The sequence below is a fragment of the Excalfactoria chinensis genome, chromosome 4 (genome assembly GCF_039878825.1).
Source record: "Excalfactoria chinensis isolate bCotChi1 chromosome 4, bCotChi1.hap2, whole genome shotgun sequence".
In the NCBI taxonomy this organism is placed as follows: domain Eukaryota; kingdom Metazoa; phylum Chordata; class Aves; order Galliformes; family Phasianidae; genus Excalfactoria; species Excalfactoria chinensis.
In genome coordinates this window covers 22660476-22688258 of record NC_092828.1, presented here as the reverse complement: position 1 = coordinate 22688258, position 27783 = coordinate 22660476, and the positions used below count along the sequence as shown (strand labels likewise).

Sequence of the window (27783 nt, the reverse complement as noted above, 5' to 3'; positions counted from 1 at the left end):
GTAAGAATGTCTTCATATACTAGGTCATTTAAGTTTTGGTACTTACTCTTATCTTTAGATTAATCTGTATCCTTTTGTGTCACTGTTACTATAGTAGGATGATAGACTTTTCCTAAAGTAAACTTTATGTGTAGATTGTCTTACTACAGTTTTAAAGAACTTGCCAACAGCTTTTAGCATACTTAAGTAGACCAGCATGAAAGACTTGAAACATTTCTTGCAGGCAAGATTGAAATTAGCTTTTCCTTATGTGATTTTTTCATGTCATTATTTCCTGATGAGAACCTTTAGCAAGTAAAACAGAGTAGTTTGATATTTTTGTGACAACTACTCAGATATAGGAAAAAACAATTTTTAAGGCGGGGGTAGACAAATTATTTTAATAAACTTTTTGACACAGTAGCTGTTCTCATGCTCTTAAAACTTGCAAGCTTCTGTACTTAGCTTGTGAAGTTACAATAAAAGCTTTTAAATTCAAATAACTTTAATTTCATTATAATGTACAAACATATGATTTAAATAGAAAATCCTTTCAATTTGTATTCCCACTTAAAATGATATAAATTAAGTCAGATGTTCCCTCTCACAGTGATAAATTATTATACAATAACTCAAGTATGCTTCTTGTCTCTAAGAAGAGAATAATCTGCTGCATACCACTAACTTATTTCTCAGGCTGTCTCTTTAAAACACGTATGAAGGCATCTCTTGGTACTTCCACATTGCCAATTTTTCTCATCAGCTTCTTCCCTTCTGCCTGTCTTTTTAAAAGCTTCATTCTTCTTGTAATGTCTCCACCATACTATGAAAAGGAAAAATATTTTATTAAGTTACAGTGCTTAATAAACACAAGGGCTTAAAATGAATCAGGAAGGATAGTTACATTATCGAATATCACCTCATTCTCTCTATAGTTATCTTAAGGGAGCAGCAGTTAAAAAGAATGGGAGCAAGTGAGAACTTTAATTCAGACAATTAAAGGTAGATTAATTTACATAGTCTATGTAATATCCTTATGTAATCCTGGATGGCATCAGGGTAGAACTGTAGTATACTTTGGGCTATTCAAATCCTTCTGGAACAGCAACAGGATGGCAGCTCTGATACACTGTAGCATCTTGGCTACCACTATCTGTTTACATCCAAATTAAGCAACCTCCTACAATGCGATGGGATACCGTCCAACCTAGGTTCCAATCAGAATAATTCTTAATAGCTATAAGAAAGGGGCACTTGTTTAATCTCTTCAACATCTTAACTTCAGCTAAGAAGAGACATTGTGTTTTTCCTTATAGCTTTATTCAGCCTTGTTGACCATCAACTATTAACATTTAAGACCTCCTCCTGGTTTCATAACTGAACCTGGAGTGAAAATCTAATTGCAATCAGTCTCTGAAGTATTGCTTTACTATACTTAAATCACCTATAGAAAAAACTAAGAAATTAAGTTAGATAATAAGAATGTGTGCACACGTCTACAAATATTATGAGATGTTAGGTAGACCGGTGTGAACACAGAGTATACACTTTGAAGAAGTCACTAATGTTTCTGATCTACTGCAAGTACCAATTGAAGGTGGCACAAGTTGTATTTAAAAGTAACAGTTTAAAAGCGTCTGCTAATAGTCCACTAACATTCTAGAGCACAATCAGAATGGGTCTCTTCATGGGGATTTCTAAGGTAAGATAAATCTATCACAGTTGCAAGACTCTTAGGTTTACATGCATTGGAATAAGAAAAAATAAATAAAATACCTACACATTTTGCCACAACATTTTTCCTGTAAGCTTTCAATCTGTAAAATAGAGTACCATACAAATTAACACAGTAAAGTGACTCCAGTAGTAAAGCCAAACAGTGAGTTTACAAAATACTATTTTTCTGCTACATTTTTAAAAAGCAAAATGACATTTGCATATATGGTAGATAGAATGTTTTGAATGTGTTAATAAAACATTTTCAAAGTGTTAATTTACATTTCTTAACACATAAAGGCTAAAAGTATTGTCTTTTATCTGACTGTTATGATTTACAGCATTCACACTTCATACATGCCTATGCAGCACACAAGCAAAGTCCTACAGAATCTTTGCTTGGATCCCCACTTCTAATTACCACAATTTAAATGTAATTTAAAACAGCAAAAACATGACATGAAACAAGACAATCAAGGAAGAAGTTTGCCTTACAAGAAGTGTGTGCTGCTAAGAAATAGCTGTACTTGCTCAGCTTGCACATTTCCTTTGTAGTACCACACAGTTCAAGAGGGTTTCTTTGTTTGGTTCATTTTGTTTATATGCTTTTGTGGCAGCGATGGATTTTTTGGATGACTCTGCCAAAGAAAGCTACTTCATCTCCAGAAAATCATTTTCAACAATAAAAAAAACACCTTTTTCAGTACCAAGAAAGTACACGTATTGGTATGACAAGTTGCAGTGCCCAGTAAGTGTAATGCTGACCACAGGCAATTTGAAATAAAATGCTTTTTTTCCAATTAATTTTACATTAAGTCCTTATTCATACTTGCAGATAGAAAGCATGGTGTTTTTTTTTTTTCATAGAAATCTATGAGGACATACAAGAAAAATAATATTTTACAGTAGATTTGAAGTACTGTAATGCGTAGAACTAGAGAAGATATTAAAGTTCATATGTGAAATAGTTTTAATTAAAGTAAAGGGGAAAGAAGAGTTTAACTTACGTTTCTCTGGCGATTATTTTCTTGCCAATAGCAGCCTGGATGGCTATTTCAAACAACTGTCTTGGTATCGCATCTTTTAAACGCTCACACATGAATTTACCAGTAGCATACGCTTTATCACTGGAAAAATAAGTTTTCAGAAGTTACTCCTTTCAGAAATAGTCATAAAATCTCTAAAATTTATCCACAGATCAACGTGTTTGAAAGGAAGATTTTAATAACAGTCTCTATCTTTTTATATTCTTAAACTGACCAGATGAGAACTTTACAATGCAGACTTTACTGACTGGTCTCTGTAAATTACACATTTCATACAAATAAGTGGTACGACTACACTAACTGAAAGTTTTCATAAAAATTTTAATCATGTTTGTAATAAATATTCTGATAATTTACCACACTGGAACTTTTTTGAGTAATTTCACAGCTTCAAATGTTATTTTTTAAACTAGAAGCTCAAGGGGGCATTTTATTGATTCCAGACATGAAAGGTCAAAGATCCACATACCACAGAAGCATTCTGAAAATATCTTTTTATACAACAATGAATTATTTTTTTAATCTAACAGTCTGTAATTAAAAAAAAAAAGTTACCCAATTACACTCAGTATCTGCATATAGAATCATAGAATCACCACGGTTGAAAAAGACCTAAAAGATCATCCAGTACAACCGTTCACCTATTACCAATAGCTCCCACTAAACCATGTCTCTCAACACAACATCCAGCCTTTCCTTGGACACCCCCAGGATCGGTGATTCCACCACCTCCCTGGGCAGTCCATTCCAGTGCCTGACCACCCTTTCTGAGAAGTAATACTTCCTAATGTTCAGCCTGAATCTCCCCTGCTGTAGCTTGAAACCATTCCCTCTGGTCCTATCACTAATGACACGAGAGAAGAGGCCGACCCCCACTCAACCTCCCTTCAGGAAGTTATAGAGAACAATAAGGTCTTCCCTGAGCCTCCTCTTCTCCAGGTTGAACAATCCCAGCTCCTTCAGCCTCTCCTCATACAGCCTGTGCTCCAGACCCACCAGCTTTGTTGCCCTCCTCTGAACACATTCCAGGGCCTCAATGTCTTTCTTGCAGTGAGGGGCCCAAAACCAGACACAGTACTAAGTCAGTACTATTTCAAGTCTGCATATACTGCAGACTTGGGGGAAAAAGAGTAATAAAAGGCCAAAAGAACCAAAAATTGATACTTTCATGAACCACTGAGAGCAGGTGACATTTTTCTCTAAACTTTTTTCTCTTTTTTTCCCCTCATTTAACATTAAAGCAATAATTCTGTAAGGTTGGCCACTCTATTTTGCATCTTTCCAATTTGCTAAACACTCTGTTTATCAAATTGCTAAACTGTGTACTTACTAAAAAAAACAACACATTATAAATCCCATATATTGTTTAGATTTATTCTGCTCCTGCACAATTATTTTTCTCAACAAGGTAAGAGTTTCATTTTCCTACTTCAACCTTCTAAATTAGAGAATTTCAGAACAGCAGTATAAGTAGTATACAGAAATAGATAAGATTATATACTGACTTATTTCTGCAATTACAAGCCAGTTGTTGAATAAGGTCAAAAGAAGAACAAAAAAGTCAGTATAAGGATTACTAAAAAGGGATCATGAAGTTATTTAATGGAGACTAACAGACTTCATGAGAAGAAAGCAAGGGGAGAAGCTGGAAAATAGGCATTATTTTCCTGAGAATCTCATGGAAACAGAATCATTTTAGCAAAGAGTTTCTGAAAGCATTACAATCAGTAAATATTTACATTTCCCTGGTATTCCAGCTAAAGACAAGGCAACAGAAAACTTGTATAGAATAGGGATTATTCAAGGCATGAAAATAAAACTTATCCAGTTTTTTTAGTAGTATATACCATAAACAATTCATAGCTCATCTCCTGGACTGGTCAGCTTTTAATTTTTTTCCAGCACCTTAAAAGATTGTCAGTTTGCATTTATATTTGCATCTCCTCCTTCCACATTAACACAGGAACATTATATTTATCACTTATCTTTCCTGCTATAAAATGCCTTTCTATTTCAGATCTTATCTGGAAGTTGGTCATTTGGTGAAATCTTCAGTGCTGTTTCCACATGCATTTATCGCTCATATTTATTCACTATGAAAACATACTTAATTTTTAATCCTTTGGAATAGAGAATCCAGCCAACCTACTTGTGTATGATAGTTGCCAGTTCTTCAATCGGATTTCCATTTATAAGAATATCCATTTTTATAAGATCTGCTGCCTGGTAGCCTGCATCTTCATAATCAAAACTAAATGAAAGCAATTTAGAAGTTAGTGACTATGGTATTCTGCATTCGTTGTTCCATAAATCTTAGGTTTTGTGAACACTTAATAGAACACTTGAACTTCCTATTACAAACTGTGTTGCTATTTTAAAGTCTCTCAGTATGACACCATTATTCAAAACTGGGCTCAACCTTTATGTAAATTTTGTCTCCAAGTAAGCAGGAAACATCACCTGCTGCTGAGCAAGGTAAACTGGGTATCTGCATATTTACTACAGTCTCTTTAAGAGTTTATTCAAATACCTGTAAACGGCACTTGGAAATTGCTTACAGTTCCCTTTAATAAAGAGATGGGCATCCTAGGTGTCAAAGGAATCAAACACTAATACTGCAGCACTATCATAAAGGAATATTCTTTTTTTTTTTTTGCCCTTCCATACTTTATCTGATACTTTTCATTTCTTCCCCTCATGGGAAAAGGGAATAGGGAGAAAGAAAGAGAGGATGTATTTACCTTGCATAGCCAGAAGACAGAGACTTAAGAGCATCATAAAAATCCACCACAATTTCATTCAGCGGAAAAAGGTATTTTAGCATAACCCTCTGTTCATCAATGTACAACATTTCTTTCTGGACTGCCCTACGGCCCTAGACAAATACGAATATTTTCTATAAGTAACACACAAAACAGATTCAAAAAACCAGAAGATTTTAAGGGTCCTGCTTCAGGTTCCTTTCTTTCAAGAAAAGAAATCTAGTTACAAACTAGATACCTAAAGCAGGTACTTTATTGCCATTGAGCCAGAACACTGACTTTCAGTATGAGGACTCTGTGGTGCAGGAGCAATTTTGTATTTACTTTACACACACGATTTCAAGTATTTAACTTCCTTGAAAGAAATTAAGAACTACTGTCAACCATTATCTACTATAATATCTAGTATCTTTTGAAGTATGATAAGTAGAGCTTAAAAAATGCAAGTGACAAAAACTAAAAGAGCATACCACAGTATACCAACCTGACACAAAACAATTATTTTCCCAATATATTCCTGAGGTGTTACAATAGTGCCAAGAACAGTTGGCTCCAAATACTCAGACACTGAATGTTTATCAGGAAATTGAGCAGGGTTGATAATAGTAATCTCTGAATTACCATACTCCTGAAAAACAACAACAACAACACAATTTTCCTTTAGTTGTTTTTTAAGCATTTTATCCAGTGGATTTTCATCTGTCTCCTGTTTGTTGAGCAAGGATATTTGCTATTACTTTATCCCAATAAGGCTTCTCCATCTCCTAACATACTTCCTTACCCTTGTATAAGACACAGCTTCAACACAAAACCTGTTCCAAGTATTCTGTAAGCTTGATGATGTTGGGGGCATTCTTCTGTAAGCAGAACTTTGGGTTCAAGCTCCCTTAGAAGTCAAAGTGGATTCTGAAGTTTTTGATTCCTTTGCAAGCATCTCCCTTGCCTAGCTTTTCTAGTCTAACATTCCCTTAGGGGCTGGAGTAAAGGCACAAGGAAAGTCATGTTTCTTACTGTACGTATACAATATCTCTGCACATCAAAGAAAGTGAATATTTCACTTCTACTAGCAAGGCACTACTCTGAACAAGCACTGTTTGAAAAACTGAAAACTTGGTTCTTGTGTCTCAGATCAGAAGTATAGAATCATTTATGCCACAGAGGTGTTGCCTGCTTATTTCATAGCAGGCACAATGCCTAAGGAAGATACCAAAATAACTGCAAAGAAAAAAAGGTCTGCATCTCGTATCTTGCAGGTACTGCAACTTCTCTTACACAAATTTGGAATGTCCACATTTTCTACAGTGTTTAGAGGTACATGTTAAGTAATGAATCTGCCTATTTGCAGCCTCCTCTGTCAAAAGATGCTCTCCAGTCCAGCTTTCTCTCAAACTCAAAACACAGGAATTTTAACTGCAATCAGTTCAATGAGCTTTGCACATGGCTGTTTCACCATGATCAAAACCAGACACATCTTCACCAATCCCTACCAGTCTAGAGTAGCATTACAAGCAGTAATTGCTAAAAGCAGTAATATTTCCTGACTGATAAACTTCAGAAGACACCATGGTTTAAATCCAGCAGGCAGCTAAGTACCACAGAGCTCTTTGCTGAGGGATGGGGGAAAGAATCAGGAAAAAAAATCAAAACTAACAAAGCAGGACTCACGGGTCGAGATAAAAGTGATTTACTAAGATAGAAGAGGAAGAGGTATTTTACATAGTGTCCTTTGTTCCCATTATCAAGGACGGGGCAAGATATTAAAAAATAATCCCACAATTGAAATAAGTTTTAAGTTGATTATCAGTGATTCTGATGTTTACCATAAAATAATGTACCGTTCTCCATTTCAGAACTGTAGGTTTTTTTAAAGGAGGCTTTTAAATTGCTATTTACATACCTTTATCAATTTTGCTGAGGAAAGAACAGCTTTATATGGAACAGTAGGTGCAGTCAAAATAACAGATGTGTTATATTCTTGCTCCAAACGTTGATTAAAAACTTCCATATGCAAAAGACCAAGAAAACCCAACCTGTGAGGAAAAAAAAATTAAAAATCATATTGGTCAAATATATGTTGGTCATTCCAGTATGTTAACATTGCTAGTCTGGCATTATCAGACACAGCAAAGAACCTCTAAAAGACTCAATGGAAGTCTAAAAGACAAAAAAATATCAATCACAACAAATTGCACAATCTATGTAAATACAGAACAAAACAAAATACTTTTCATCTTGACCTATCATTAAATTGAATTAAAGCTCTTAATCTTGAAATTAGTTCAATTAAAATTTTTGATGGACATATGAAAATAGTATAAAAGCCTCACCTCCATCCAGCTCCTAACGCAAGGCTACTGTCACGATGAACAGTCACACTGGAATCATTCAATGTCAGCCTTTCCAAAGCACTTTTAAGATTATTATATTCTGTTTGATCTACAGGATACATTCCTGTCAAAACATATTACATAGAAATTTTGTGATGGAGCTTGATCTACTATATACTTACCTTTATAATGCCAGCAGTATTAAACAGTAACAATAATAAAAACCAGACATAGCTTGCTTTCTGTTACAACTAGAAATTTGACTCTTTCAATATGAAAATCAATTCTTTTTCTAAAATCTTATTAAGGTAACATTAAAGAAAAAAAAAACAAAACAAAACAAAACAGAAAAACGTAAGTTAATATTCAAGCCATGATAGAAGGCATACTGTACTCATCTCCTTCTTCATAGTTGTGGAAGATGAGAATACTAGTGAGTATAATCATTTTTGTGCAGGCATACAGTGTAGCCATACAACTAATGCATTAATAAATAAGCAGACAAATTTCATTGAGATGCTCCTTCAGCAGATAAGAGTGCACAGGAAGGAAAAAAAGTGCTATATCAAATTTGCTAATATTACTGTAATTTTTTAAATGGAAGAAATGAATAAAAGCAGTTGTATGTATAATTACTACTTGTAGTAAGTTCCACTTTTCACATCTCTGTGCTCCGATAATGTACAGGAAGCAACACACATGCATGCACAAAGAAAATAAATCCACATTGCTTACAGGATTGCATTTTTCCCTCCTACATTCAATGGCAGCAAAATAACCACGACACAGATTAAGAAAGTTCTCTCAAAACAAATCTAGAAAGTGAATAACAGAATTTCTTTCTTCCATAGCATGTGTAGTAGTTTCCTAAAGGTGGCAGCAACAGTCTAACAGAACCAATCATTAATAAGTAATAATTGGTTATCAAGGTGAAGAATTCAAAGAAGAAAAAAGAAAAGGACTTCATTTTTGAAACTACTAATCCTTCTTTTCCAGATACGAAGAGTTAAAGGCACTAGAAGGAGTACTAATGGCTAGAAATACACCTTGGACTTATAGTCATCTAAAAACAGCCTGCAATGATCTTGCCTGCTGTTATAAAGAGCTATATAAATGGCATGTGCCTCTGTAGCTTAATTTCAGTGAAATTTTAATCCTCACAACTCTTAAATACATCTTAAAAGCTTTAATACTTCTCCTGCTCTTGCTACTTGAAAAAAGTGATTGCCTTTTAGTTACTTTTCTTCTCACCTGCAAAAACCATTGGCTTCGCTGACTTAAAGCCAGGCAAAGGCTCCACCGGCTGTTTATACATAAACAGCGTGTCTCCTATTTGGGCTTCTGTTACTTCTTTCATTCCAGCAATCAGGTAGCCCACCTGTCCAGCATACCTGAATAGAATTGGTATTACACAGACACTTCTTGGCATTATGTATTTCCACTGTTTTTCCCCCACTTCACTTAGTCCAATTGGAAATTCAAATAAATCACCCCCACCATGAGCCCATAAACAGTCTAAAAAGCCACATTTAAGCTGTTTCTTCTCTGAGCTGCAAATTTTGTCTCAAGGGACAAACCATCTGTTGATTTACATAACTAGTTTTGTTATAGTTAAACAGCACAGTCAGCTCTGGATTTTTAATATTGTGCTACTCTCAGTTTGAAAGCTGGAGCTAGAAAGAAGCTGTTGAGGAAGACTGAACAGTTCTCAGCTACCACCACAGCAATTTTCATATGTTAAATGGGAGAAACAACAAAAACAAACACCCTCTCTCAGTATATTATGCTGTTAGGAGAGGAAACCGTGGTAGATGAAGTTAGTAGTAGTGTACTAGTTTTGGCTCAGATGGAGTTAACATGCTTAATAGCAGCCTGATAGAAGAGATATGTTTTGGATTTGTAACAAAATGGTGTTAATACCACACCACTGTTTAAGCTGAATAGTGCTTGCACAGCTTGAAGGCTTTCTTCATTTCTCTCTCTGCCCCTCTCAGCAAAGAGGCTACAGGCTGGCACCTATCAAAGGCATGTCAGCAGACCCAAACTGACCAAAGGCATATTTCCATGCCACATAATATCACCCTCAGCAATAAAACAATGTGTCGTCTCTTCAAGGTAGATGCTGTTCATAGACTGGCTGGATACCAGACTGCTAGTAGGTGTTGTGGATGAGTGTCCTTGCAGCATTCTTTCACCCCCACTCTTTTTTTCTTTTTTTCCTACACTTGTTAAACAGTTTTTATCTCAAACCATGAGTTTTTCTTTACTTTTGTTCTTCCAATTCTCTCCCACACTCCACTGATGTCAGAGGAGTAAGCTTGTGGCTGTTGGAGTATTCAGTAACCAGCTGGATTCAACCCACCACACACAGAAATGTAGTTTCTCATTTAAGAACTTTCACCAAAAAAGTCATTAAAAAGCACCTGGATGCAAATTGATAATGCCTCTTCACTAATTCTGGTGTACCTGATTTTCTTCCCACTGCTGCCATGATGAGACAGTTTCTGGAAGCTGTTGCATTCACGGACTTAAAAGTTTTCCACCCTCAAAATATGCTGCAGCAATAACTAAGATGAAGCCCCATTCCCTTCCACTCTCAAACAAGGTAGTTCCTAGAAATAAATTGGACAGCTGAATATCAAAAGCTAGTCTTGAGAAGAACTAGCTGTCCAGATGTTTCATATACTATGTACACATTAATAAAATGACTCCCTCCCACCAGCTGTGCACAAAAAGCACTCCCTAAAGCTTCTGTCTCAGCATGACATTGAGCACTCAATTACAAATAATCATTACAATCCATAATAACAACCCACAGAACAAAACAAAACAGCCTCTACCACACAATCAATCAAAAAAAGGAACAGAAACAAATTTGGAATCTTACATCAATTTATGATTTCTTCAATTGAAATGTTTTACTCACAGTTTATGTGTTGGCTGTTCATCCGGAGTCAGAATTCCTACTTCATTAACTTCATATCTTTTATTTGTATGTGCAGACACAATTTTATGCCCTTTCTGAATCTCCCCACCAAAAATCGCAATGTTAGCTATGACACCTCGGTAGTGGTCAAAGGTGGAGTCGAATACTAAAGCTTTCAAGGGATCAGCAGTATTAAATTGAGGTCTAGCACAAAAGATTTAAGACAATTATTAAAACAATAAGCAGAGTGTTTTCCATTTAATATTGAATGAATGAGCACCCCCATGCTTTATATCTAAATGAAAGCTATATACTCACAAAAATATCAGTCTAGGAGCTCACCTCTTTTTTCATTTCAGACTGAATTCATTTTCCTTCTCCACTTCTTAAGAACAAAGAATTCTTCTCTACCGATATTCATTATCGTTTTAAGAATTCCAGCAGATATACACTGATTTATTTTAAAGATATCAAACCTGACGGGTCATTTTCTCCGCTTTGCAATTTAAAACTAACTTTTTTCAGCTTAGAAACTAGATTTACCCCATGTTTCTTTATAAACTATGGACTTACAATCAGATGTATATCGAGCGCAAAACTACTGCCAAGGTACTGTATAAATGCAACTCATTGTTTCCTAGATATCCTTACAAGACTTCATAAGTAAAATTAATAACTTACGGTGGAATCTTCTCAATGACCTTTTCAAGAACTTTTTCAACATTCGTCCCTTGTTTAGCAGAAATCTAAAACAAGCCCAACAACAATTTTATAAGACATCTGTCTTACACTCATTCAATATCTATTAAAGCATCACCTTCTCTAACAATAGTTTTGGTGGCAGGAAAGAACATTATCTATATAAATACTCATTACTATGAGATGCTAATTTGATTATAAATACATCAATTACATGTTTTCTCCTCCTGAATGGGAGGTTCTGTTAAGGTAAAAATGAAAATAATTTAGAGGATCCACATGTAGAAAACATTTTATATGTTGCAAATCATCGCACACTACAGTTTTTAACTGAGAATTATTTTTATCTGTCTGGTTTTTCAGGAGACAAGATCTAAAGAAATTCATACAATAACATCATACAGAAACAGACAGACAACACCCTGCTGATTTATTATGTAGCTAATGAAAGATTTGTATACCTGTATCTACTTTGTATACTATCAACCACATTATGAAACTTGAAGAGATCTTACCCTTATACATTCATCAACAGGGATATCAAACAGCTTCTCAAGTTGTTTTTCAACTCTTTCAGGGTCTGCATTCTTTAAGTCAATCTGCAAAACAACGAACTGCTGAATGTACAGGCAGTGACATCTTACGTATGATCCAGAACTGTAGCTCCCAAATGTGCAAGTGAAGGATTCCTTACGTCTTTACTCATAAATACTAAGCGTTTTCAGGAAAAGATACGTATCAAGAATTTTTCAATACTCTGCCTTAGTGCAAATAATTTACAGAAAATTGGACATGAAAGGGTTCTTCGCAAGTCTAAAACAAGTTCAGCTATTACGGGGAAACAAATTCATAAATTAAATTACAGGCTATTACTATAAAATTTCAATCAATCATTTAAGAAAAAGCCTTCCTTGCTTGATTACAGAAATTATCGCTACCATAAATATTTTTTTGCTAAGAATTTTAATCCAAGAGCTGGTAAAATCTTTATTTTACAAAGTATTTTGAAAGTACAAATGCTACCTAAGCTGTTTATGGTAGAATATTAAATACAATGTATAACTACATTTAAACTAAGTATTAATCTTTTTATTCCAATCACACAGATCACAAAAATTGTAAATAACAATATGATTTATTATTTTTTTTTAAATTAAGACTGCATTTTTTATGTTGAGCTGCTACTCCTGTATGTCGTCATTAACAACAACAACAAAATAAACCACGTGGAAGAATATAACAACCATAATGGCAAAAACTTTGAAAGTTACTTCTGTAAAAACTCACTTGAATATCCCCCAAAATAAAAACTAAAAAGGAAAAAGAAAAATGGTTCAGATATCAAGACAATTTTACACAGTGCTTCTTAACTTGATTCACCAAACAGATTCCATAAATAATTTTTCATTGTTGCTGCTTCAATATGTACTTAGTGAAAAACAGGATTTCCCAGCAATTATTAAAGACAACAAGTTGCTGTTATATACTTGTTAATATTTCATTCTGTGCTCCTATTTCTTAGTAATCTTCTATATATTTATACAACTCAACTAGTTAATTTCAAATGCTACAATCTCGTTACCTTGTTTATGACGGGAATTATTGCAAGTTGTGCTTCAAAAGCAAGATAGAAGTTTGCCACTGTTTGAGCCTGAATACCCTAGAAAACATGGATCAGAGAAATTAACATGGGATCCTCTTGTTTCTTTTTAGGTAAATTACACATCATAGAGAAAATTATCATCCAAGTACTCTGTGAGAATGAATCCTTATTTGAAACCATGATTCCATAATCCTAACATTCCACTGCAGTAACTGACTTGTTTAAATGCACCATGAAAATAAAAGCAGAACAGATCTTTGATTTCAATACCCACTCATCACACAATAAATTTATAAAATTTGCATGGGTATCATTGCGTGATCATTTTACTCCTGAAAGATCAGTCAAGAAACTGCTAATCTACTGATTTTAAAACTTCTGATGTTTTCTGAATTTCTCAATTTATTCACATTTTGCTTGCAGGTTTATTAATTTGTAATTTGTCCAATAGCTTCAATGTTGCTAGATACGTATTGCAGGCAACTAGCTAAACCAAGCCTGTCTGAATGAATCAGCACACTCCAACAAGAAAATTAAGGTAACCAAAAGCATACAGTGAAGCAGATGTAAGCTCTCCATATTACCACTTACAAAGTTCATGCAACGCAGAAAGCATCATCTGATTCTTCATTACTTCTGTTTCTATGGTATGGCAACACAGTATCTATTAAAAGGCAAGTGTTTGCCTGTGGCTTGTTTTTTTTTGTTAAACTCTCATTATGTCTTATGGAACACTAATACATTTATGGAGCTAGACTACTGCAAAAATACTAAGGGAAAAGTTAAAACTCCTCTCTAGCTTGCTTAAAGAACTACTGAAATTCCAAGGAGAACACAAAAATTAAGAACTGCACCTCATTTGCATCTACTACAAGAAGGACACCTTGGCAGGCAGATAGTGACCGTGAAACTTCATAGTTGAAATCCACATGGCCCTGTGGAGAAAATTAATATTCATAATTTCACATCTTTCTGAAGTCCTTTGCAAAGATATCTACATTATGATGGCTGTTTGCATATCTGTTCACCCAAAACACAATTCTTGCCAAAATGAAATAAATAAAAGGAAAGAATACATTGAATAAATGCAAGAAGTCATAAACAGGACTCAGCAGATTTCTAAATATAAAGATGTAGCTTTGCGTGACTGAAGCACCCCCTTTGTACTTAACTTACTGGTGTGTCAATAAGATTTAAGAGGTAGTTCACTCCTTTGTAGTTGTAAAAAAGAGATGCAGATTGTGCTTTAACTGTAATTCCCCTTTCACGTTCCACTTGCAGTTTATCCAGCACTTGTTTGTTACGGTCAGTTTTAGCAATTGTTCCTAAGATTTAAAAAAAAAAGAAAGTTGTATTACCTCATTTAGAACATTAGCTCTCCAAATACTACTAATGAGTAGAAAATGTGACTTACACCTGCAAATGAAGTTCTTCCACTTGATTAAGGCAAATGTTCACTTGAAAATAAATTTATGCTTCAACTCTAACATTTTTTAAATGGGCTTTTGACTATGATGTTACAGAAGACACTTTTCTGAATAAGTATAATACAAAGCACAAATTAATGATCCAAAAGTTCCGAAACTGTTCTGACATTTAAAGAAACCTCAGCACTTATCAGTTCCAACCAGCACCAATCTCAAGGGCAAAAGGAACATTATCATGGAGTTTGACAGGTCTGAATTCAAAACTCCATACTCTCACAAGCATCGGGTAAAACTGCCCATACTAAAAATCAGAAGGTAACAACAAAGAAAAACTGATCAGAAACTACTCACCAGGTTTTGTTCTGCTTATTCCTTTAATGAAAAAAACAAAACCCTTCCAAAGGGTATTTCTGAGTGGTGAGGTTAAGCTCTGCTCTGAAATTGGCATCCACTTGGAAGACACAGAGTTGCTTTACAGCTTGCCAAAGGAGCCCACTATTGTAATCTATGTCTCTCTCTTCCAGTTTGAAATTGAAGCCTAATTTCCCTAATCAGTTGTAACATTGAAGATCCCTGAGCATTTCTGCATCACTTCTACTTTACTTTCAACAACACAAAAATGAAAACAATGAAGACAAAGATCTAGAGGATGAGAAATACCTCTGAAGAAGAAAGACAACTTTGCTAACATTTTAGGATAAAGGAAAGAGCAAATCCACAAAGCAACTGAGAACCCATAAAACTCACCCTAGCATTCTTTTACCTGCTAATCAAAACAGAGCTGAAGATCTCTAAAATTTACTGTGCAGCACTACATCAGTTTCAGTAGCAGCAAGCTTCACCACCATGAAAGGCAGTTCTACATAGTTCGCTTAGAAGAGGAGAATAAACTGTTACCTCCTCATACGTAAAAATAGTTGAAGTTCTTCCATTTCAATCACACTTTTGTAAAGTATTCTGTCCAGAATTTCTAGATCACGACAGCCCTTTCTGTCCGCACCAGAAACTGGCAGTAAGCCTGAAACATGCCCTATTTACTGTTTCCAAAATACATTGTTTTATTGAGGGTATTACACAGTTTCTTAACTCTACTGACAGATTTCAACATGAATAAGAAAACATATAAACACCTGTAACACTGCACAAATGGAAGCCTAGAAGCAACCTTGCAGCAAAAGAGCAAAGAGATTATAAAGTTAAGTAATCTACACATCAATAAAGTGTAGTACAGATGAAAAGAGAACACTTACCTGTAATTTCCAGCAATCTGTCTGCTAGCGTACTTTTGCCATGATCTACATGAGCTATAATACTGAAGTTTCTTATGCTTTCAACAGGATATGCTGACATATCTATTTTTTCCTGAAAAACAGAACATTTCTTTTCACAAACCACAGATACAGTCTCTGTGTACAATCTGACAAAGTCTTTTAAAGAGAAATACTTCTTTTCTCTAGAAGAGGCACAGTTATAAAACCCTAAATGGTTGCCAGCGATCAAAACGTTAGCATTTTCTTTTAGACACGGATATATATATACTTGCTATGACCCAAAATCAATGAGCATGAAGCAAAGCATTGTGAAAATCATTATGTTCTTATAAACACAGGCATCTGGAAAATGCTTAAAACAGTTTAGGCTTGTTAAATTACTTAAGACAATGAGACCTGGGGGATTGTAAAGCTAAAGGCATCATGCCTCCAAAGGAAGAACTCCGTGGCACTACCTGACATTAAGGCATCAGTGCCAGTTATATAACGAGGAGCACACAGACAAACGTAAGCAGTGTGTTTTGGCTAAATAAAATAAATAATAATAATAAAAAGTAGAAAACGCCTGACTTCCTTAATTTCTTAGTTCACGCACAGAACGGTCCAGCAGTAACTTCTCGTTCTGTTAGTGTTACTCAGCCAAGGTAATAAAACGTTTTAAGGAAAGGTGGCTTTGCCAGGAACCACGAGACTCCCCAGTAACAAAAACACTGCTGAAAAATTCTGACTCCTAATTTTAGAGACACACAGCTCCTCTCTCCCACCATGTAACACTTGCAGCTTCGGGCCTGACAGAGAAATCAAGCCCAAGGATCTTTGCAAGCATCAATGGGCTGAATAAAGCAACACTATCCCTGACAGTGCCTAGGCTTGGAAGAGCAAGTTCTCCCACTGCGAGAGGAACGCAAATGCTCCTGCAGGAGAAAACCGCTGCTCGCGAACATCTGTCTGCAAGGGCTCCCTCCTACACACATGGCCACCAAAGCACTCCCGAGCCGGCTACACGCCTCTGCAGACCGCATGCTTCAGACTTAGGTACACGCGAAGGGGGCTCACCTTGTCTCGAGCGCTGTAGAAGCGCTGGCAGGCCGCAAGCCCCGTGGGCTGCCAGACTGCAGGACCCCGAAGTGCTGCCGTAGAGCACGGCCGGCGCAGCCGAACCCACCACGGGACCGTCCTGCCGGTGAGAGCCATAGAGCCGGGGCTGGATTCATCCCATCAGACTGCGGTCCTCAGCCCCATCGCAGCACGTTCCCGCTCACCCTCACCGTTCTCTCCGCGTTCTATTTCACGCTGCCCGCTCGCAGACACCGGATTTCCGCGCTGACCCCCGGTACGCCGCTCCGCTCATTGCAGGCGCCGGAAGCGGTGAGAACATCTCCCCAACAGCACCCCCTGCTGCTCTTCCTCCTGCCTGCCTCTTACGAGAGGCTGCAGTGCAACGTTCAGCCGTGAGGTGGCGATAGCGGCCGGAGGACTGCCTCGTACCTCTGCAGCGGTCCCTTGGCTGCCTATAGCGGCCGCCCGCTGTATGGGGGTTTGGGTGCCACACATAGCCAGTCGTTTCATTATGGAAAGCAAGCAGGTTAGACAAATACAGTTTGCTGGTGCTAAATTTGTGCTGGCCATTCTGGCTTGCTACAATGTTCAGTTTGGGGGAAGCTTCGAAGAGGACTTGTGATTTTGTCAGCTATGCTCATCATACACATAATACACAGGAAAAATTTGCTAGCATAGTTCATTATGCTGTACTGATCACAATGAATTTGGATAGCAACAGGATAAAGAGAGACCTTCAGGATATTCATGAAAATATATTGAGAAAGAGAAGCATGTTCCTGAATGAAGAATGAGTGTAACAAGAGCTGTGAATCCAAAGCCGTGATCATACAAATGAGTATAGCAACCATTTCTGGAGGAAAACATAGTTCTTACGAATTGTTTGAATCACTGCAAATATTGGCTTACTCATGTACAGTAACAGAGAACCTAAATAAAAGGTATAAAATAAAGAAATAAAACACAATAAAATTAAATTTCAACATCGCAAGAGAGAAGAATACTAGCAAATCTAAGAAGGCTCTCTATTAGTGAGAATTAAACTGTGCTTTGCAGACTGCCTTCAATTATCACCCCCATAGAGCAATACAAAGTTAAAAGGAATTAAAAACAAAGAAACAAAAAAAAAGCTAGTCTTAAAACTAGCCCCTTCAGAAGGGGAGATGTTGTCTGTTCAACTAGCAACACACTTCTTTTTTTATTCTTTGTAATGACATGCACAAAATAGTGCAGTCATGGAAAGATCTGCAGAGGCAGAAGTTAATACAAACAAAACAGAATGCTCTTGCACTTCACATCTGCTTAGAGAACCAAATCTGCTCCACCTGCACACCTGGCTGGCTGAACCAGCAGTGATCCAAGGCGGTGTACTGGAGAAGTTGCCAAATGAACTCATGCATTGCATCTTTGTTCTGGCGCTCACTCTTGTCTTGTTCATGCGGTGTGAACAGCTATGGAGTGAATGCCAGTCCACAGACAGAGAGATCAGTCCTTTAGGCTGAGCCATTGGCACCGCCATGTATTTTTGAAATAAATGAGGACAATCAGGAATAGATCTGCTTTTCACGTATGACTTCTAGTCATATCAACATAATACATAAAGCAAGTTTAAACTGGTCGTCTTTCATTAGGATGGGGTGCAGTAAAAATCACAGAGAAAGTCATTTGTCTTTACCTTCAATTTTCATCATGGATAAATATACTCAGCAAAAATTAAGATTTTTCATCAGTGTGTCCTGAGCTCCATACGCAACGGAGCATATTTACCATGGAAAAATGTACAGTTCAGCAGAAAAATAAATGTTAAAGTATTTACAGGACAGTGAATTAGTAGCATAAGCATGAACTTTCAAGTGATCCATTTATGTGTCAAAATGTGATGAATGGATGTACAAAATTAACATTTCCTATACTCCAAAAGCCATTAGTTACAATGAGAATAAATTGAATATACATATCATTAACTGTATTGACTAACATTGAAGCCAACCATACTGAATGATGAATTCCAATATTGACAGACTCGTGATTGAAAATGTGGGGTGGGGGGGAAGAGAGAGAGAGAAATGAGCATAAATTTCTTGTCTAATTCTCAACGCTTGTGTTTTACTGTAGCTCCGTATGGATGCAGCACTGAATGTCTTATCAGTAATTATTTCAGTTGAACTGCTAGCTATAATTCTGTTATAATTTCAGATCTGTAAGTGTTAGGTGTTATTTCCTGGCAACTGCATTCTGTAGAAGCAAATGTGTTTGCCAACTGACATGGCGTTATGGCCTAAGTTTTGATAGGATTTGTATGTTTTCCTGCAAGCTGACAAAATTGCAGAAGTAAGCTTTTGCATATTCAGTGATCTTATCATCTGCTAAACTTTCTTAAGTGTGATGGTCACACAGAATGGAATAGAGTACTACGATGCAATGAATAATATAAATAGTAAATAAACATTCCCTTGTTTACCATGACCTGAGAAAATATAGCCTAGATTTCTTAGCTTAAATGCAAACAGAAGATTGGTGTCTATGGAAAGCATGCCCTTTTCTATTCAACTGAGAATATACCTCATTTGGAAGCAATCTTTGGTAGCACTGGGGAACTGTGGAAGTGTGGAAATGAAAACAGATTACATCATGTTAGTTAAAAACAAAGAAAGGAGAGGGGAGAAGCATTTCTGCATTCCAGTTGTAAGGATTTATGCGAAAAAGCATCATTAAAACAAATGAAATACTTCTATTGTCCACTTGTAGTTAACTACATATGGAATAGTCCGACAAAATATCTTTTCTGTCACTATGAGTGGTCAATAAAATTGAGTGACTTCCTTACCAATTACATATGTAGAAATTTACTCTTTCTGTAGATATATTCCTCTTTGCCAAATTCAGGCTTTCAACTGCATAGTAATGAAACTTGGAACTTTAAACAGGAGAAGGCTCTGAGGAGACCTTATAGCTGCCTGCCAGTACCTGAAGGGGGCATACAAGGAATCTGGAGAGGGACTTTTTAGAAGGGCAGGTAGTGACAGAATGAGGGTAATGGTTTCAAACTGGAAAAGGGTGGATTTAGACTAGATACCAGAAAGAAATTATTTACTGTGAGGATGATGAGACACTGGAAAATGTTGCCCAGAAAGGTTGTGGATGCCCCCTCCCTGGAAGCATACAAGGCCAATCTGGATGGGGCTTTGAGCAACCTGGTCTAGATGCAGGTGTCCCTGCCTATAGCAGGGGATTTGGAAATAAATGATTTTAAGGGTCCCTTCCAACACAAACCATTCTATGATTCTATGGAAGACTTTGTATGATTGGACAAGAAATTTAAAAAGTCCTCTTTTTTTTTTTTTTTTTTTTTTTTTTTTCCCCTCCTTTTTTCTCTTGCAGGAAAAAGAAAAAAGATATATATATATATATGAAGTGCAATGTCCAAATTGTACATGCCATTATGTCTGCTTTATGCCTTTCTCAGTGGAAGTTATGATGAAGGGAGAATGGCACAAAGTGATGGCAATGGCTGGAGTAAGAATTTTATTTCTTCAGATTGACAGTGAATTTCTGTTTTGGAGAATTCACTGACACTAACTTGTCATGTTACCACAATGCATCAAGTTGGTCTCAATTTGCGCTTGAAAATGTGACTTTAAGTACAACTTCTCAGCACTTTGTGGGGATGATTGACAAACAGTTCATTTCTAGTCAGGCTGACACAAGTAGAAAACGTGAAAGTATTTCTAGCCTTAAAAATATAATAGCAAAGGCAGTTGGAATCTTACCATCTAGTCTTAAAAAGATGTAACAGACAGTGAGTGAAATAACAATGATTAAGAAGTAAATACCTGAGATTAAAAAAAAAAAAAAAAAAAAAAAAAAAAAAAAAAAAAAAGATCAGAATATTTCTTTTTTTTTCTTTTTTATTTTCCTAAAAGTTGTGTTGAATTTCATGTTTTTAGACCATAGTCTACAAAGGAAAAAGACTGTAAGGGAATTTGTAATCTAATGGAATAACTGTTTTTCTTTATATTAGAAAGGTTTGTCATTTAAGTCATTCATCTTCTACACTCTACTTGCTAGGAAGAAATTACTTTGGAATTGTATTCTACATACTTCCCTGAGTTCATAATTCCAATGCATTTTACTGAGCAATGGTGATGAATATTTCTTCCCCTTCCTCTCCCTATACTAAGTTATTAAAATACAGGCTGTGAACTGCAGCTTTGCACCAGCCTACTAGTCTGTCTATTTTAAGATTTTCTTGAGGAGATTTAATGAGCATTAGATGGGCTTTTATTCACTTGATTTGTGTTTACAAAATAATTCAAATGCTTAATAGGTTTCATCATTTTAACAAAGTGCATATTGAGAAAAAAATATGCTAATGGTAATGATTAGTAACACAAGAAATTCTATTTCTAATGAAACTTCTTTTATAAAGTAATGTGGAATTTTAAAGTGGATTTTCACTCTTCTGTTATACATTTGATTTTACAGGAATTCCCTGCATCTTAGAGAATACCCAAGCTAAGTTCCTTGAGTTTTTGATCCAAGCTGTTACATTTCTCTTACTGCTTTTCTTTCTTTTCTAATCAATTAATTTTCCTCTCGTGTTCAGATACTTCTCCATTATTTTTTTTTCTTTTTTCATTGAGAAAATTCCAGTAGCATACCATTCCCTTTATTCTTAATTTATTTATGTGTTGAAGAATAATTTTTTGCCAGAAAGTTTCTGAAGATAATGCTGCCATCAGAAAGCGAAACCTGTCTAACATTTCTTTTGACATCATCTTAAATACGTGTGTTAACTGAGTCTGCCTAATGATACAATTCAGACTCCTTTGCATCTCTGACCTGTCCTTCTGATGATCTAAATCATTCTCAGTCTTTGTGTTGTTTTAAGACCATTAGAAATGACCTTGTTTCCTAGAGCTAATAGACAGAATTGTTCAAGTCTGCACAACAAAGTTAAAACTGCTGGATTTCCACTGGAAGCACAAGTACTTGTTGATCATTTCCTCTCCCCGTACACTGAGACCTTACAAGTAGTCTAATCAATGTTATGTGCAGTGTAAAAGCTGTTTTGTTGCAGTTTCTTAATAAAAATAAATAAATAAATAAATAAATAAATAAATAAATAAATAAATAAATAAAGAGTTATCAAAATCATATATAATATACAATCTATTTTTTTAATATATATATATATATTGAGATCGTTATATTTTGACACAACTTGTAATCTCAGAAGAAATCTAGTGACTTTGGTGGGATATATTTTCACAAATCCAGCTTGATTGGCATTATGTTATCCCCCTTTAGTTCTTAATTATAATCCAGTAACATCTATTCCATTATTTTCCATATGATTGGTGTTAAGCTGACAAGCCTATAATTGCTTTCTTTAAAAGCTGAAACACGTTTGCTGTCTACCAGTGCTCTGGAACTGGCAGTATTTCCTGAGTTAAGCAATGTTAACTGTGCGCAGAAAGCTCTGGACAGCACTTCTGGGTGTTTTGTATGCAAATTATCTGGATACAGTGGATTTTGAAGTATAATGTTGCAATGTTTTCTGATATTGCTACTAGGATGAAAAAAATAATGTGACATATATCCATATACATATCTTCTTGGTTTGATTTGGACAGAAATGAGTTTCTGCATGAGGAACTCAGAAATGAGTTCTTTATAATAAATATCATGTTTCATCTAATAAGTTAGTCACCTAATGAGTCAATATGATTAAATATTTTTTTCTTCCAAGGAATGGATTTAAAGAAGTCAGCACTTTCCACTTTAACTCTGCTAAATAACTCTTATCAAGTGACTATAGTTGCTACCTCCTTATTTACAGAAATTTATCAACTCACACTTTCTTTTGTTCCTGGGTGACAGTTTTCTTTTACTTTCTGTTCCCTTCTAAGACTAATTTTTAATCACCTGTCTTTGATGATGGCACTGACACTCTGAGCAGCTAACACAATGCTTATTTGTTCTGGATTTCAAAGAGAGCTTTGTACTCTAGGTCCATATTCACATTCTATTATTTTTAATGGGTATTAGAGGCATAGTTTCCTGCAAGGTTACTTCATATTTTAAAATATTTAGAACAGCCTTCTCACAAATAAATCAAATCTATGAAATTGCCATGTCAAAGCAGTCCAGCTTTAGTGATGCTCCAAAGAAATCCAGTTTCAGAATGATATACTGCATTTGTTCCCTTACCCATCCATTCTATAAGAGTTTATAAAGGCTGTTCATTTATAAGGATTGTTAAAAAAGCCATTTCCTTTATGATCCAGAGAAAAGTAAGTTGCACTGACAAAATTCAAGAGCCTAGGTTCACCATGCATTTATACATCACTCAGATTATGCTAGGTAAACAATTATTTAAGAAATTGAATATTTTTCAGCATCTTTTTTTTTTTTTTTTTTATTCACATGCTGTCAAGCAAAACATTGTAGCTTATTTTGTTCAGTACCACCTTTTCCTCTATCACTTTGTAAAAGCTGTTATTATTCAGGTAACATTGTGGTCTTGCTATAATTATGAGCATCCTTTCTGAGTTAGTGCTAATATCAACACTGAAAGAGACATTCCGTAATTAGGTATAAGTGCAGATACATCATCAAAAGCAGCAATTCCCAAACTTACATCTGAAGACAGATAGGGAGCTAATATCAACAGCCATCCCGTCAAGGACTGCTGGTCCATCTTCACTTTCAAAACACAATTTCTGAGCTACTACAGCCTATTGAGCTTTTGGTATCTTTTCAATTTCTCTGAGGCACTGGCCTTTCAGCCCAATTTGTGGCTGAAGTCTTTGCGCCTCCTCTGTTGCTAAGCTCCCCAGGGCAATTGGTATTTCTTTTGGTGTTGCTGTAAATAAGTCAGTCGCTGTCTGCTGCAGCAGCTAGTTCATTAGTCTTCCTTCAAAGGCACACATCTGCTCTCTGTCCTCATTTCACAGATTGCTCAGCTGCACTTTGGGAATAAATGCTATGTGTGCCACATAGAGTATAGCTGGTGGTGTTTTGTTGTTGCATCTCCATTTCTCCCCATCCCAAGGTCTTCCATCTTCTAGTTGGATACATTCTACCTGCTCCCCCACTGCAACCTGAGGTTAACTCTTCCTTACTTGTTATAAAAAGAGCTGGAATCACAATTGTATTAACTGGGAATACTGTAGGAATACGATAGTGCAGTCAATTTGCTTCCCTCAATATGGATTTCTTGAAGTCTCACTACCTCCCCATGACAGGCCTAGAAACAAAATAGTGTTTTCTCAAATGTGGAGTTCAATTTGGAGCAGCTCAGGTTCAAAAGGGTGGGAACAAAAGGAATTTACTTTGCTAAACTGTTACAAGAATGAGTTTAGGTTCTTCTAGAAAAGGAAAAACTGATTAGCCATGATTAACTGACCTGTGCATGCAGAACATATCTGTAAGTTCATGTAGTTCCTTCTTGTTACCTCAGCCACCCTTGCAACTGTTACGCATCTCAGTGCTAGGAGCAGCAGCTCCTAGTTTTATCTCTCAAAAAATCATTGGCCAAATCTTAAGTCTAATGCATAAATAGAGCAGGGAGTTTCAGACTGGTGGATGCACTAGCATGACTTAATGTCAAGAAAATAAAAAAGGACACATATGGCTTAATAGAGCTTATTTAATTATCCACAAAAACATAGTCTCACTTTAATTACCACATATGTCTGATAGAACAAGACCTTAAATAACTTGATGAGCTTAATTCATGCCTATTTTTCCATTATTAAGATACATTATTTAAGGTAATTCACCACAATGGTTGAACAGAGTAAGATAAACCTCATTGGTTGACATGAATGATTTGCCCCATCCAATATCTTTTCTTCAGCAGCAATGCAAGGACTGGGAGCATGCAAGCTTGGCAAGTGTTTTCTGTTTTGACCTCCACCTTTGCGCCTTTCTTCCTTCCCTTCAGCATGAAGATTCCTACACTTTTTAGGCTCCACACCTTTAATCATTTTTGTTGCCATTCCTTTCTAACTCTAGTACTTCACCATCTCTGCTTAAGGTCTGATTTTCCTGAGGCTGAAAAGACAATTTAGAAGTTCATTGTTTAAACATGAGGTCTCTTTATATGGGACAGTCCTGAGGATGACAGCAGTAATTCAGCAGGGCATATGAGCCATATCTGGAGGAACAAAATCCGTGTTCCTTGTTAATTCTATTCAATTTCCTCTAGACATAGATCAGGCCAAGGTCATTAATCTCTATTTTAATTGCTTTTCTTTCTCATTAACTTGTCTATGTTAGAAAGCTTGATTCATCCAGCTGTGGAGAAGGGACAATTAAAATCTTTTTGATGGTTATTGCCTAAAATCCAATCACAAGTAAAAAAAGTTCCTGAGCAGAAGAGGAAGGATTGCTCACATGAGACATTAGTATTAAAGGTTTTCTAAAAGAACTGTTTTGAGTGTTTGATTTTTAAAATCTAATGTGCAGTGAATGAGAGTTTTGTACCTACTATTTTTAACAGTAGAAGGATGCATGTTCTCATGCATGAGAATATTTGCACTTAATTTTATTTCTTTTTTTGCCTTGAAAATAAAAGTCACAGGGTACGTTATTTGCACTTAATTTTATTTCTTTTTTTGCCTTGAAAATAAAAGTCATAGGGTACGTAAGCTCAAACACTTAAAATTTTACAAATTTATAAGCAATGAGATCTTTATAGAAGATCTTTAATTACAACACAGGCTTCAGCACTAATCTGCTGTTTGGATTATGATTGAGTGCACACTATGTCACGACAAGCCTGTACCCTGGATGACCTTAGCCTGAATGAATGCTAAACTCACAGATCTCTGTTGCTTCAATTTGGCATCTAGCACTGTGTCAGTGTATAGAATTTGCTTCTGAAGAAATGCATCTCCTGTACACTTTTCCTTTCCAAATTATGCAAGGTCCAAGAAAGCCTCGTGGGCGATGGTAGATTTTTCTGCACACAGGTATGTGCTGTGTCGATCTCCATTGGACACTGCAGATAGTATGCTGTGTCTCTCAGACTTTTGGCAAGGTCAAGACATACTCAGTTAAAGAGAAATTCATTAGGAGGACCAGATTAATCATTAGTAGAGGCTTTCTCTGGTGATTTAGGTTTACTTCAAAGATTTGGATTGATTTCCATTTCTTTCCTTCCTGTGGGGCAAAATAATGACAACCAACAGACTCATATAACTTTTCTCTTAGCTTAATATTTCTGTCTTTTGCAATCCCTATACACATACAATAATATGAACAAAGCAGCATATATCTCCAGAGGTCTATTGGCACCAACACCATTATTTTTCTGCTTTTTATATGACTGAGCCTGGCTACAGTCCTCAGTGTTTGATTGCTTAAGTACAGAAAGGAACTAAAATTTTGTTGGAGAAGTCCTTTAAGACATCTGCATGTTTTCCAAAAAGAAAAGCTCACTTTCTGGAGTTAATATTCCCTTTAGACAACTTGTGATCCGTAGATTATGGACACAAAATGCTGTAGCTGCTCTTCTGAAACCTTTAGAGCTTACAGTGCCTGTGTGTGCTTATTCTAAAGAAATAATTACTCTTTGTCCTTAGGAGTTTCATGACCTCCACACAGAAGAAATGTTTTCCTGAAACCTTACCACTTACTTCTCTTGTTCACTGTACGCTTTTGGAAGAATCATTATGATTGTGTAGCATGCAATGTTACAGTTTTGCTTCCACACTAAGAGCCCTGTGAAAGGCATTTCATGTTTGTTAAATGACATCATATTTTATTTTTTATGCTTGTCTGTGGTCTCACAGAGAAAACTGCCACAAAACCAACATTTCAATGAACAGTAGAAAATCGCTGTAGTTGGTCTCAGAAGCTTCAAATTCTGTTCCCAACAGTTGGCTGACTAAGTATGGAAAGATCAGCTAATCTCTCATTTTAATCATAAAATAGCAACAATACTGACTTCAAGCATAAAATACTTCACAATCTATTGAACAGAAGCCCTTAAAAAAAAAAACAAACAAACAAACAAAAAAACCCACAATGAAAGTATTTTTTATGTGTTTGCTGTTTCTGTATGCCTGAAGATATGTACTCTATTCATTCAATGCAAGGGCAAGTCAATAGAATTAGATACCTGCATTTCATATATATTTTTAATTTTTAATTGTAATTTATTTTGATTTTAAATTATACCCTCCTGGAGTGTAAATATGCATTGTACTTTGCATGCCTTTTTTTCCATGAGAATATTTGAAAGAAACTGCACCTGTCTGTGACACAATAGAAAGTATGTGGGGGAAAAGAAAAAAAGAAATTTGCATAAAAACAGTTACAATATCACTGGCTTTTCTTAACATAAAAGTCTTGACTACTGCACTATACTACTTATCTACCTGTTCTGGCATTCTCCACAATAACTTTCATAACTGTTGGCTAGGTTTCAATATGCTTAACAGAGAGACATGGCTCTTAATGCAAATTAAGTTTGTACAAATTTCACAAGATAGGCTATTAATTAGGAGGTAAAAAAATCTTGTTTGCAAAACAATAAAACAAATCTCAAGCTTTTTAGACACCAAAGAATCAACCTGAAAACAAGCTGTTAAATGTGCTCCAACCACAGAAAAATCCTCAGGTGGATATTTGTAGGTGGATATTAGATTTTAAAAGTGTTCAGCACAAGACTGAATCTGTTGTCAATCTGTCTCTGTTAGTTCTCATACCATGAAAATAAATTTTCTCTCAAGAAACCTTTTCTCTTGTAAGAAGCATCATTGATATAAGCAGGTTTGTAACGTATTTTGGTATATCCTTAGCCAGGCAGCTTGTCCAAGGAATGGAAACTGACCTTTTCAAGGTATTTTGTATGAAAGGCAAAGAAACAAGGAGATGTTAGCTGTTTTGTATGGAGCAAGCAGTCCTAGGGCAGAAATACTGTACAGGAAACAAATTTTTCAAATTGGGATGCTT

General features: G+C 35.8%; 1 protein-coding gene across 4 annotated transcripts; it reads right to left on the bottom strand.

Moving 5' to 3' along the window:
• Nucleotides 1–357: 357 nt before the first annotated feature.
• On the bottom strand, nt 358–17132 carry GUF1 (GTP binding elongation factor GUF1). 4 transcript variants are annotated; one of them, XM_072334470.1, is made up of 17 exons: nt 16813–17132; nt 15736–15847; nt 14235–14383; nt 13913–13993; nt 13038–13115; nt 11971–12054; nt 11438–11502; nt 10757–10960; nt 9082–9221; nt 7831–7954; nt 7401–7533; nt 5988–6131; nt 5483–5616; nt 4891–4992; nt 2703–2822; nt 1760–1796; nt 358–802 (listed from the first exon to the last, which is right to left on the bottom strand). In XM_072334470.1, exons 1-17 carry the CDS (start codon nt 16948–16950, stop codon nt 665–667), a joined length of 1983 nt encoding a protein of 660 aa, XP_072190571.1. In that variant the 5' UTR covers nt 16951–17132; the 3' UTR covers nt 358–664. The 4 variants fall into 4 exon arrangements, with proteins under 4 accessions (XP_072190571.1, XP_072190573.1, XP_072190574.1 ...); XM_072334471.1 differs by having other exon boundaries at nt 672–802; nt 1756–1796; nt 16813–17108; XM_072334472.1 differs by lacking the exons at nt 13913–13993; nt 14235–14383; nt 15736–15847; nt 16813–17132 and having other exon boundaries at nt 665–802; nt 10757–10928; nt 13038–13093.
• Between the last annotated feature and the right edge of the window lie 10651 nt (nt 17133–27783).

What these genes read in the sequence shown, in the direction of transcription:
- GUF1 (XM_072334470.1), bottom strand. Translation starts at nt 16,950, where the DNA reads ATGGCTCTCACCGGCAGGACGGTCCCGTGGTGGGTTCGGCTGCGCCGG. An exon ending in GTCATTGAGAAGATTCCACC is followed by an intron (nt 10,961 to 11,437) that starts GTAAGTTATTAA and finishes CTTTTGTGCTAG; the next exon opens with ACCTCAATTTAATACTGCTG. An exon ending in GAACAGCCAACACATAAACT is followed by an intron (nt 9,222 to 10,756) that starts GTGAGTAAAACA and finishes AATTCTATTCAG; the next exon opens with GTATGCTGGACAGGTGGGCT.